The sequence below is a fragment of the Panulirus ornatus genome, chromosome 30 (assembly GCF_036320965.1).
Source record: "Panulirus ornatus isolate Po-2019 chromosome 30, ASM3632096v1, whole genome shotgun sequence".
Classification (NCBI taxonomy): domain Eukaryota; kingdom Metazoa; phylum Arthropoda; class Malacostraca; order Decapoda; family Palinuridae; genus Panulirus; species Panulirus ornatus.
Window position 1 is genome coordinate 25,397,798 of NC_092253.1, and position 12,575 is coordinate 25,410,372.

The 12,575-nt window shown below is 41.2% G+C and overlaps 1 protein-coding gene and 1 pseudogene across 1 annotated transcript in view; both read right to left on the reverse strand.

The window, feature by feature from the left end:
- The window catches only part of sol (small optic lobes), a 193,110-nt gene that overhangs the window by 68,383 nt on the left and 112,152 nt on the right, over nt 1-12,575 (reverse strand). The window contains exon 7 of the mRNA XM_071680008.1: nt 11,695-11,928. Within this exon, the coding sequence (XP_071536109.1) occupies nt 11,695-11,928 (234 nt within the window). The remainder of the gene's footprint in view (nt 1-11,694; nt 11,929-12,575) is intronic.
- Nucleotides 6,300-8,172, reverse strand: LOC139758508 (copine-8 pseudogene; annotated as a pseudogene).

The following is a 12,575-nucleotide window of genomic DNA, read 5'->3' on the forward strand; positions in this document are numbered from 1 at the left end:
AACAACAACAAGAAAAAGAAGAGAAGAAAATGAGGGATAAAAATGAAGATAAAGAAAAAAAAAGATGAAGAAATGAAAAAAGAAAAAAAAGAAAAAAAGAAGAGGAAAAAAAATGATAGAAAAAGTAATACATCTATGTATATACATGTGTATATGAGTGGGATGGGCCATTCTTCATCTGTTCCCTTGCTCTAACTCCCTAATGTGGGAGAAAGACGGCGGTTAAGTATAATATATACATGATGATAATAATAATAATAATAATAATAATAATAATAATAATAATAATAATAACAATAATAACAATAAAATGTGTGTGGATGTAACCAAGATGTGAAAAAGGGAGAGATAGGTAGTATGTTTGAGGAAAGGAACCTCGATGTTTTGGCTCTGAGTGAAACGAAGCTCAAGGGTAAAGGGGAAGGTTTCGGAATGTCTTGGGAGTAAAGTCAGGGGTTAGTGAGAGGACAAGAGCAAGGGAAGGAGTAGCAGTACTCCTGAAACAGGAGTTGTGGGAGTATGTGATAGAATGTAACAAAGTAATTTCTCGATTAATATGGGTAAAACTGAAAGTTGATGGAGAGAGATGGGTGATTATTGGAGCATATGCACCTGGGCATGAGAAGAAAGATCATGAGAGGCAAGTGTTTTGGGAGCAGCTGAATGAGTGTGTTAGTGGTTTTGATGAACGAGACCGGGTTATAGTGATGGGTGATTTGAATGCAAAGGTTGGCAGTTGAGGGAATAATTGGTGTACATGGGGTGTTCAGTGTTGTAAATGGAAATGGTGAAGAGCTTGTAGATTTATGTGCTCAAAAAGGACTGGTGATTGGGAATACCTGGTTTAAAAAGCGAGATATACATAAGTATACGTATGTAAGTAGGACAGATGGCCAGAGAGCGTTATTGGATTATGTGTTAATTGACAGGCGCGCGAAAGAGAGACTTTTGGATGTTAATGTGCTGAGAGGTGCAACTGGAGGGATGTCTGATCATTATCTTGTGGAGGCTAAGGTGAAGATTTGTATGGGTTTTCAGAAAAGAAGAGTGAATGTTGGGGTGAAGAGGGTGGTGAGAGTAAGTGAGCTTGGGAAGGAGACTTGTATGCAGAAATACCAGGAAAGACTGAGTACAGAATGGAAAAAGGTGAGAACAATGAAAGTAAGGGGAGTGGGGGAGGAATGGGATGTATTTAGGGAATCAGTGATGGATTGCGCAAAAGATGCTTGTGGCATGAGAAGAGTGGGAGGTGGGTTGATTAGAAAGGGTAGTGAGTGGTGGCATGAAGAAGTAAGATTATTAGTGAAAGAGAAGAGAGAGGCATTTGGACGATTTTTGCAGGGAAAAAATGCAATTGAGTGGGAGATGTATAAAAGAAAGAGACAGGAGGTCAAGAGAAAGGTGCAAGAGGTGAAAAAGAGGGCAAATGAGAGTTGGGGTGAGAGAGTATCATTAAATTTTAGGGAGAATAAAAAGATGTTCTGGAAGGAGGTAAATAAAGTGCGTAAGACAAGGGAGCAAATGGGAACTTCAGTGAAGGGCGCAAATGGGGAGGTGACAACAAGTAGTGGTGATGTGAGAAAGAGATGGAGTGAGTATTTTGAAGGTTTGTTGAATGTGTTTGATGATAGAGTGGCAGATATAGGGTGTTATGGTCGAGGTGGTGTGCAAACTGAGAGGGTTAGGGAAAATGATTTGATAAACAGAGAAGAGGTAGTAAAAGCTTTGCGGAAGATGAAAGCTGGCAAGGCAGCAGGTTTGGATGGTATTGCAGTGGAATTTATTAAAAAAAGGGGGTGACTGTATTATTGACTGGTTGGTAAGGTTATTTAATGTATGTATGACTCATGGTGAGGTGCCTGAGGATTGGCGGAATGCGTGCATAGTGCCATTGTACAAAGGCAAAGGGGATAAGAGTGAGTGCTCAAATTACAGAGGTATAAGTTTGTTGAGTATTCCTGGTAAATTATATGGGAGGGTATTGATTGAGAGGGTGAAGGCATGTACAGAGCATCAGATTGGGGAAGAGCAGTGTGGTTTCAGAAGTGGTAGAGGATGTGTGGATCAGGTGTTTGCTTTGAAGAATGTATGTGAGAAATACTTAGAAAAGCAAATGGATTTGTATGTAGCATTTATGGATCTGGAGAAGGCATATGATAGAGCTGATAGAGATGCTCTGTGGAAGGTATTAAGAATATATGGTGTGGGAGGCAAGTTGTTAGAAGCAGTGAAAAGTTTTTATCGAGGATGTAAGGCATGTGTACGTGTAGGAAGAGAGGAAATTGATTGGTTCTCAGTGAATGTAGGTTTGCGGCAGGGGTGTGTGATGTCTCCATGGTTGTTTAATTTGTTTATGGATGGGGTTGTTAGGGAGGTGAATGCAAGAGTTTTGGAAAGAGGGGCAAGTATGAAGTCTGTTGTGGATGAGAGAGCTTGGGAAGTGAGTCAGTTGTTGTTTGCTGATGATACAGCGCTGGTGGCTGATTCATGTGAGAAACTGCAGAAGCTGGTGACAGAGTTTGGTAAAGTGTGTGAAAGAAGAAAGTAAAGAGTAAATGTGAATAAGAGCAAGGTTATTAGGTACAGTAGGGTTGAGGGTCAAGTCAATTGGGAGGTAAGTTTGAATGGAGAAAAACTGGAGGAAGTAAAATGTTTTAGATATCTGGGAGTGGATCTGGCAGCGGATGGAACCATGGAAGCAGAAGTGGATCATAGGGTGGGGGAGGGGGCGAAAATCCTGGGAGCCTTGAAGAATGTGTGGAAGTCGAGAACATTATCTCGGAAAGCAAAAATGGGTATGTTTGAAGGAATAGTGGTTCCAACAATTTTGTATGGTTGTGAGGCGTGGGCTATGGATAGAGTTGTGCGCAGGAGGATGGATGTGCTGGAAATGAGATGTTTGAGGACAATGTGTGGTGTGAGGTGGTTTGATCGAGTAAGTAATGTAAGGGTAAGAGAGATGTGTGGAAATAAAAAGAGCGTGGTTGAGAGAGCAGAAGAGGGTGTTTTGATATGGTTTGGGCACATGGAGAGAATGAGTGAGGAAAGATTGACCAAGAGGATATATGTGTCGGAGGTGGAGGGAACGAGGAGAAGTGGGAGACCAAATTGGAGGTGGAAAGATGGAGTGAAAAAGATTTTGTGTGATCGGGGCCTGAACATGCAGGAGGGTGAAAGGAAGGCAAGGAATAGAGTGAATTGGATCGATGTGGTATACCGGGGTTGACGTGCTGTCAGTCGATTGAATCAGGGCATGTGAAGCGTCTGGGGTAAACCATGGAAAGCTGTGTAGGTATGTATATTTGCGTGTTTGGACGTGTATGTATATACATGTGTATGGGGGTGGGTTGGGCCATTTCTTTCGTCTGTTTCCTTGTGCTACCTCGCAAACGCGGGAGACAGCGACAAAGCAAACAAAAAAAAAAATATATATATATATATATTTTTTTTTTTTTTGCTTTGTCGCTGTCTACCACGTTTGCGAGGTAGCGCAAGGAAACAGACGAAAGAAATGGCCCAACCCATCCCCATACACAACTCTATCCATAGCCCACGCCTCGCAACCATACAACATTGTTGGAACCACTATTCCTTCAAACATACCCATTTTTGATTTCCGAGATAATGTTCTCGACTTCCACACATTCTTCAAGGCTCCCAGGATTTTTGCCCCCTCCCCCACCCTATGATCCACTTCCGCTTCCATGGTTCCATCCGCTGCCAGATCCACTCCCAGATATCTAAAACACTTCACTTCCTCCAGTTTTTCTCCATTCAAACTCACCTCCCAATTGACTTGACCCTCAACCCTACTGTACCTAATAACCTTGCTCTTATTCACATTTACTCTTAACTTTCTTCTTCCACACACTTTACCAAACTCAGTCACCAGCTTCTGCAGTGTCTCACATGAATCAGCCACCAGCGCTGTATCATCAGCGAACAACAACTGACTCACTTCCCAAGCTCTCTCATCCCCAACAGACTTCATACTTGCCCCTCTTTCCAAAACTCTTGCATTTACCTCCCTAACAACCCCATCCATAAACAAATTAAACAACCATGGAGACATCACACACCCCTGCCGCAAACCTACATTCACTGAGAACCAATCACTTTCCTCTCTTCCTACACGTACATATATATATATATATATATATATATATATATATATATATATATATATATATATATATATATATATATATATTCATTCTTTATATATTTATTTTGCTTTGTTGCTGTCTCCTGCGTTTGCGAGCTAGCGCAAGGAAACAGACAAAAGAAATGGCCCAACGCACCCCCATACACATGTATATACATACACGTCCACACACGCAAATATACATACCTGTACATCTCAATGTACACATATATATACACACACAGACATACACATACATACACATGTACATAATTCATACTGTCTGCCTTTATTTATTCCCATCGTCATACATATACATATGTATGTATGTACGTATTCATACTTGCTGCCTTCATCCATTCCCGTCGCTACCCTGTCATGCATGAAATGACACCCCCTTCCCCCACGCACGTACGAGATAGTGCTAGGAAAAGACAACAAAGGCCATATTCACTCACACTCAGTCTCCATCTGTCATGTGTAATGCACCGAAACCACAGCTACCCCTCCACATCCAGGCCCCATAAAAACTTTCACGTGCCCTGGTTCAATCCACCGACAGCACGTCAACCCCGGTATAACACATCGTTCCAATTCACTCTATTCTTTGCACGCCTTTCACCCTCCTGTATGTTCAAGCCCCTTTTGCTCGAAATCTTTTTCACTCCATCCTTCCACTTCCAATTTGGTCTCCCACTTCTCATTCCCTTTACCTCTGACACATTTGTCAATCTTTCCTCACTCATTCTCTCTATGTGACCAAACCATTTCAATACACCCTCTTCTGCTCTTTCAACCAAACTCGTTTTATTACCACACATCTCTCTCATCCTTTCATTACTTACTCGATCAAACCACCTCACACCAGATATATTGTCCTCAAACATTTAATTTCCAACACTTTCACCCTCATCTGCACAACCTTATCTATAGTCCATGCCTCACAGCCATATAACATTGTTGGAACCACTATTCCTTCAAACATACCCATTTTTGCTCTCTGAGATAACGTTCTTGCCTTCCTGACATTCTTTAACGCTCCCAGAACTTTCGCCCTCTCCCCAACCCTGTGACTCACTTCCGCTTCCATGGTTCCATCTGCTGCTAAATCCACTCCCAGATACCTAAAACATATCACTTCCTCCAGTTTTTCTCCATTCAAACTTACCTCCCAATTAACTTGTCCCTCAACCCTACTGTACCTAATAACCTTGCTCTTATTCACATTTACTCTCAGCTTCTTCTTTCACACACTTTACCAAACTCAGTCACCAACCTCTGCAGTTTCTCACCCAAATCAGCCACCAGTGCTGTATCATCAGCGAACAACGACTGACTCACTTCCCAAGCCCTCTCATCCACAAGACTGCATACTTGCCCCTCTCTCCAAAACATTTGCATTCACCTCCCTAACAACCCCATCCATAAAAAAATAAAACAATCATGGAGACATCATGCACCCTGCCGCAAACACATTCACGGGGAACCAATCACTTTCCTCTCTTCCTACTTGTACACATGCCTTACATCCTTGATAAAAACTTTTCACTGCTTCTAGCAACTTACCTACCACACTATATACTCTCAATACCTTCCACAAAGCATCTCTATCAACTCTATCATATGCCTTCTCCAGATCCATAGATGCTACATACATACATACATCCGTTTTTCTAAGTATTTCTCACACATATTCTTTAAAGCAAACACCTGATCCACACATCCTCTACCACTTCTGAAACCACACTGCTCTTCCCCAATCTGATGCTCTATACATCCTTTTACCTTCTCAATCAATACCCTCCCATATAATTTCCCAGGAATACTCAACAAACTTATATCTCTGTAATTTGAACACTCACCTTTATCCCTTTTGCCTTTGTAGAATGGCACTATGCATGCACTCCGCCAATCCTCAGGTACTTCACCATGAACCATACATACACTGAATATCCTTATCAACCAGTCAACAATACAGTCACCCTCTTTTTTAATAAATTCCACAGCAATATGGTAATATATTTGTTTATATACTATATGTGCAAGACAGGGGTCAACATGAAGCCAATGGACTGAACCAGGGCACGTGAAACGGCTAGAGAAACCATGGAAAGGTCCGTGAGGCCTAGTTGTGGATAGGGGATTGTGGTCCTGGAGGACTTCACTACACTATATTACAGCTAGAGAATAGATATGAGTGAATGAGGCCCCTTCTCAGTCTGTATCTGGCATTAATGCTGGAAAGGGCAAACAAGAAATGGAAAAAAATAAAAAGGAAAAGGTATATCACATGTACAATCCATGTAATACCAATGTTTATACATAAAAATTTTCCTTTTTGATTACATTTACATTTTCAGCTTCTAACAAAGTCAGGCAAATGTCTTTTATATCCAAGAGCAGTTATATCAACAGAACTGGAAGTTTTCAGTTTCACTGCAAAGCCCTGAATGACTTGCATCTTCCTCATCCCAGATGTCACTTACCTCTTTGGTTTGAGGCATGTCTGCGATGATCCCATCAGTTAGTACCAAAAGGACAAAATACTTGTCTCCACCCTGACTAGCCGCTGCAAACCTAGCAACGTGGTTGATGATGGGAGCAAAATTTGTGGGTCCATAGAGCTGAACACGATTTAAACAACCATAATATGCCTCGATAACTCCTTGAACTCTGTAGCAATAGGGATCTGATGCATCACCATTTACATAAAATTCATGTGATACTTGAGTAAAATCTGGTGGCATTTTCGCTCCAAAGCCAAGAACTGGGAAGTACTTGTCAGTGTCATAATCTTCAATTATCTCAACTACTGCTTTTAAGGCTTGAATGTACTGCTTTGGAGATGATGGATTAATGAAATGCAAAGACTGGGGAGATCGAGGATCTCCATTTGATGCTGTAAAATCAATGGCAATAAAGGCATGTATCTCCATACCACCCTTAATGTAGTCAATGAAAGAGAAAACCTCACGAACATGAGCCTTGTTCACTATCACCCGCCCTGAGTTCCTGTAGCGCTTACCCTTCTTCTTCTTTCTCTTTTCATTGATGAGCCAATATTCATTACTTGGACCTTGTCCTTCAATGAGTTTCCACACTGTAGTATAGAAGACACCAATGAGTTTGTGATTTCCATTAAATCTGAAATCTCTACAAACAACTTTGAGGTTGCGATCATAATCACCACTGCAAAATGTTCTCAAAGGTACTGAAAAAGTTTGCCAGATTGAGTCTATTGCCTTCTGTGCTGAATTTGTTCGGTGCGCCAAAGTAAAGGTTCCATCTTCATTCGCTTTATAGAATTCCAAGAAAGGACTAAGGGAAAAAAACCAGTTTCTACTTTCAAGTTTCCGACCAATCAATTGTAAATCAAGTTCATCTTTACATGAACTAAGCTCTTCAGTTACAATTATAATAGAACCATTATCTCCAACATAGTTATGATTAGCCAGAGGCTTTTGAACTGTATATGAACTAACTAACTGAGCAAGAGTGCATTCATATTCTCCAAGAAAATCATGGTGGTCCAGGTCAGGTGAATCAGAATCAATATCATACAACATAAATTTCAGGGGCTGATATTCTTCAAAATGGTATGTCATGGACATCTTTGCAGCAAAATCTGGGTTGAGAGTATTGTCAATGCACTCAGTTCTTTTGAATTCTGCCCACTTTCTTGATCCAAAAGGCTTGTAAAACAATACACATATTGGGTCAGACTTGGAGAAGACATCAGTGTCACGCAGATTCCTGCCAGACACAGTGATCTCAACTAAGGATGTGGGAAGAGCAGCTGAAGCAGCCATGGTTCAGGGGATGAGATGCTATGCTATTCTAGTCTACACTTCTTTGCTCCCTACCTCTCCAAGGGAGAATCCTCTTACTAAGGTGCTTGCTTTGTACAGAAGAACTGCAGTGTGCTGCATCGTCGCCTTCACATCACTGGCAAGCTGACTGTCACTATACTTGGCACGCACCACGTTCTCAGACTTAGAACCCAACGGGGCTGGTGAGCGACCGAGCCTGCCCCGTTATATATATATATATATATATATATATATATATATATATATATATATATATATATATATTTTTTTTTTTTTTCATACTATTCACCATTTCCCGCATTAGCAAGGTAGCGTTAAGAACAGAGGACTGGGCCTTAGAGGGAATATCCTCACCTGGCCCCCTTCTCTGTTCCTTCTTTTGGAAAATTGAAAAAAAAAATTTATGTCTACGTATGTATATGTGTGTATACGTAGATTGTATAGGTATGTATGTGTGTGGGCATTTATGTATATACATGCGTACGTGGTTGGGCCATTCTTTCGTCTGTTTCCTTGCACTACCTCACTAACGCGGGAGACAGCAATTAAGTAATTTTTTTTTGCTTTGTCGCTGTCTCCCGCGTTTGCGAGGTAGCGCAAGGAAACAGATGAAAGAAATGGCCCAGCCCACCCCCATACACAATGTATATACATACACGTCCACACACGCAAATATACATGCCTATACATCTCAACGTACACATATATATACACACACAGACACATACATATATACCCATGCACACAATTCACACTGTCTGCTTTTATTCATTCCCATCGCCACCTCGCCACACATGAAATACCATCCCCCTCCCCCCTCATGTGTGCGAGGTAGCACTAGGAAAAGACAACAAAGGCCCCATTCGTTCACACTCAGTCTCTAGCTGTCATGCAATAATGCCCGAAACCACAGCTCCCTTTCCACATCCAGACAACACAAAACTTTCCATGGTTTACCCCAGACGCTTCACATGCCCTGATTCAATCCACTGACAGCACGTCAACCCCGGTATACCACATCGATCCAATTCACCCTATTCCTTGCCCTCCTTACACCCTCCTGCATGTTCAGGCCCAAATCACACAAAATCTTTTACACTCCATCTTTCCACCTCCAATTTGGTCTCCCACTTCTCCTCGTTCCCTCCACCTCCGACACATATATCCTCTTGGTCAATCTTTCCTCACTCATTCTCTCCATGTTCCCAAACCATTTCAAAACACCCTCTTCTGCTCTCTCAACCACACTCTTTTTATTTCCACACATCTCTCTTACCCTTACGTTACTTACTCGATCAAACCACCTCACACCACACATTGTCCTCAAACATCTCATTTCCAGCACATCCACCCTCCTGCACACAACTCTATCCATAGCCCACGCCTCGCAACCATACAACATTGTTGGAACCACTATTCCTTCAAACATACCCATTTTTGATTTCCGAGATAATGTTCTCGACTTCCACACATTCTTCAAGGCTCCCAGAATTTTCGCCCCCTCCCCCACCCTATGATTCACTTCCGCTTCCATGGTTCCATCCACTGCCAGATATCTAAAACACTTTACTTCCTCCAGTTTTTCTCCATTCAAACTTACCTCCCAACTGACTTGACCCTCAACCCTACTGTACCTAATAACCTTGCTCTTATTCACATTTACTCTTAACTTTCTTCTTTCACACACTTTACCAAACTCAGTCACCAGCTTCTGCAATTTCTCACATGAATCAGCCACCAGCACTGTATCATCAGCGAACAACAACTGACTCACTTCCCAAGCTCTCTCATCCCCAACAGACTTCATACTTGCCCCTCTTTCCAAAACTCTTGCATTCAACTCCCTAACAACCCCATCCATAAGCAAATTGAACAACCACGGAGACATCACACACCCCTGCCGCAAACCTACATTCACTGAGAACCAATCACATTCCTCTCTTCCTACACGTACACATGCCTTACATCCTCGATAAAAACTTTTCACTGCTTCTAACAACTTGCCTCCCACACCATATATTCTTAATACCTTCCATAGAGCATCTCTATCAACTCTATCATATGCCTTCTCCAGATCCATAAATGCTGCATACAAATCCGTTTGCTTTTCTAAGTATTTCTCACATACATTTTTCAAAGCAAACACCTGATCCACACATCCTCTACCACTTCTGAAACCACACTGCTCTTCCCCAATCTGATGCTCTGTACATGCCTTCACCCTCTCAATCAATACCCTCCCATATAATTTACCAGGAATACTGAACAAACTTATACCTCTGTAATTTGAGCACTCACTCTTATCCCCTTTGCCTTTGTACAATGGCACTATGCACGCATTCCGCCAATCCTCAGACACCTCACCATGAGTCATACATACATAAAATAACCTTACCAACCAGTCAACAATACAGTCACCCCATTTTTTGATAAATTCCACTGCAATACCATCCAAACCTGCTGCCTTGCCGGCTTTCATCTTCCGCAAAGCTTTTACTACCTCTTCTCTGTTTACCAAATCATTTTCCCTAACCCTCTCACTTTGCACACCACCTTGACCAAGACACCCTATATCTGCCACTCTATCATCAAACACATTCAACAAACCTTCAAAATACTCACTCCATCTCCTTCTCACATCACCACTACTTGTTATCACCTCCCCACTTGCGCCCTTCACTGAAGTTCCCATTTGCTCCCTTGTCACGCACTTTATTTACCTCCTTCCAGAACATCTTTTTATTCTCCCTAAAATTTAATGATACTCTCTCACCCCAACTCTCATTTGCCCTCTTTTTCACCTCTTGCACCTTTCTCTTGACCTCCTGTCTCTTTCTTTTATACATCTCCCACTCAATTGCATTTTTTCCCTGCAAAAATCGTCCAAATGCCTCTCTCTTCTCTTTCACTAATAATCTTACTTCTTCATCCCACCACTCACTACCCTTTCTAATCAACTCACCTCCCACTCTTCTCATTCCACAAGCATCTTTTGCGCAATCCATCACTGATTCCCTAAATACATCCCATTCCTCCCCCACTCCCCTTACTTCCATTGTTCTCACCTTTTTCCATTCTGTAATCAGTCTCTCCTGGTACTTCCTCACACAAGTCTCCTTCCCAAGCTCACTTACTCTCACCACCCTCTTCACCCCAACATTCACTCTTCTTTTCTGAAAACCCATACAAATCTTCACCTTAGCCTCCACAAGATAATGATCAGACATCCCTCCAGTTGCACCTCTCAGCACATTAACATCCAAAAGTCTCTCTTTCGTGCGCCTGTCAAGTATAATAAAATAATATAATAAACAATATATAATTTTGTACTTATTCTCCATTCCCGCATTAGTGAGGTAGCATTAAGAACAGAGGACTGAGCCTAAGAGAGACAATTCTCAGCTGCTTCCACTTATAATAGATAATAAAGTAATTTATTTTATTTTCTAATGATAATCAAATTCATTATTGCATAACTTTACTATCTAAAGCTATTAGCCAATAAAAGCACATTATTAGACTAGAAAATTCATTAATTTATATTGATCACTAGCCCTATTTACTTTAAATCAATGCTTGAAAAAATAAAAATCAGTGCCTGTGCATCAATCATATCTATATAAACTTTAAAATATTGTTAATACAAAAGATAAACTTAGTCCATTTTCACAAACAGTTGAATGAAACAAACACAGAAATGGATGGAAAAGTTAAATATACCTGTAAAGGAAGGCTCTCACAAGGTGCCCCAGTAAGTGTGGCCAGTCCCTCTATAGCACGTCCAGACACTAGAGCCTCATAACATCCATGAACCTTTGCTACAGCTTTCTCAATGAGAGGTACCCACAACTGACGTCGCTTAGCTTGAGAATATACCAAGCGGCCATGACGGTCACAAGGAAGCAGGTCATCCACGAGAACAGTGACCCATCTTCCAGCCTTGCACAGACGTACCTATGACAAAGAGAGCCAAATTACTCTTCCACAAATAAAAAGAGAGAAAGAAAATATAGGTAGATGGGAGAGGAAGTCCTAAATGACATTCAAACAAATGTACAAAATGAGAGTTATTAAATGGAAAATGTGAAGGAAGGATATTCCATAGAGATTAACAAGATGAACTGCACTGCTGGACACTAACATATAGATTAACCCAACGACTGCTTATGGTCATTTATGCTCCTAATAGTCAACTGCAAGTGTGCTGCATAAGGTCTGGGTCATTCTCAAATTCCAAGCTCATCAAGTAGCAGTGTAACATGGCAGGAAGCAATTACTGGAAACTCAGACAAAGTTTTCATATCCACTCCCGATATCTTTTCAACTCAGCTGGTCAGCAACCATTAAAATACCATGGAAGATAGTACATTATTGTTCTTCCCAAACAGCAAAGAAATTGTATATATATATATATATTTTATTTATCTATTTATTTATTTTGCTTTGTCGCTGTCTCCCGCGTTTGCGAGGTAGCGCAAGGAAACAGACAAAAGAATGGCCCAACCCGCTCACATACACATGTATACACATACACGTCCACACACGCAAATATACATACCTATACATCTCAATGTACACATATATATACACACACATACATA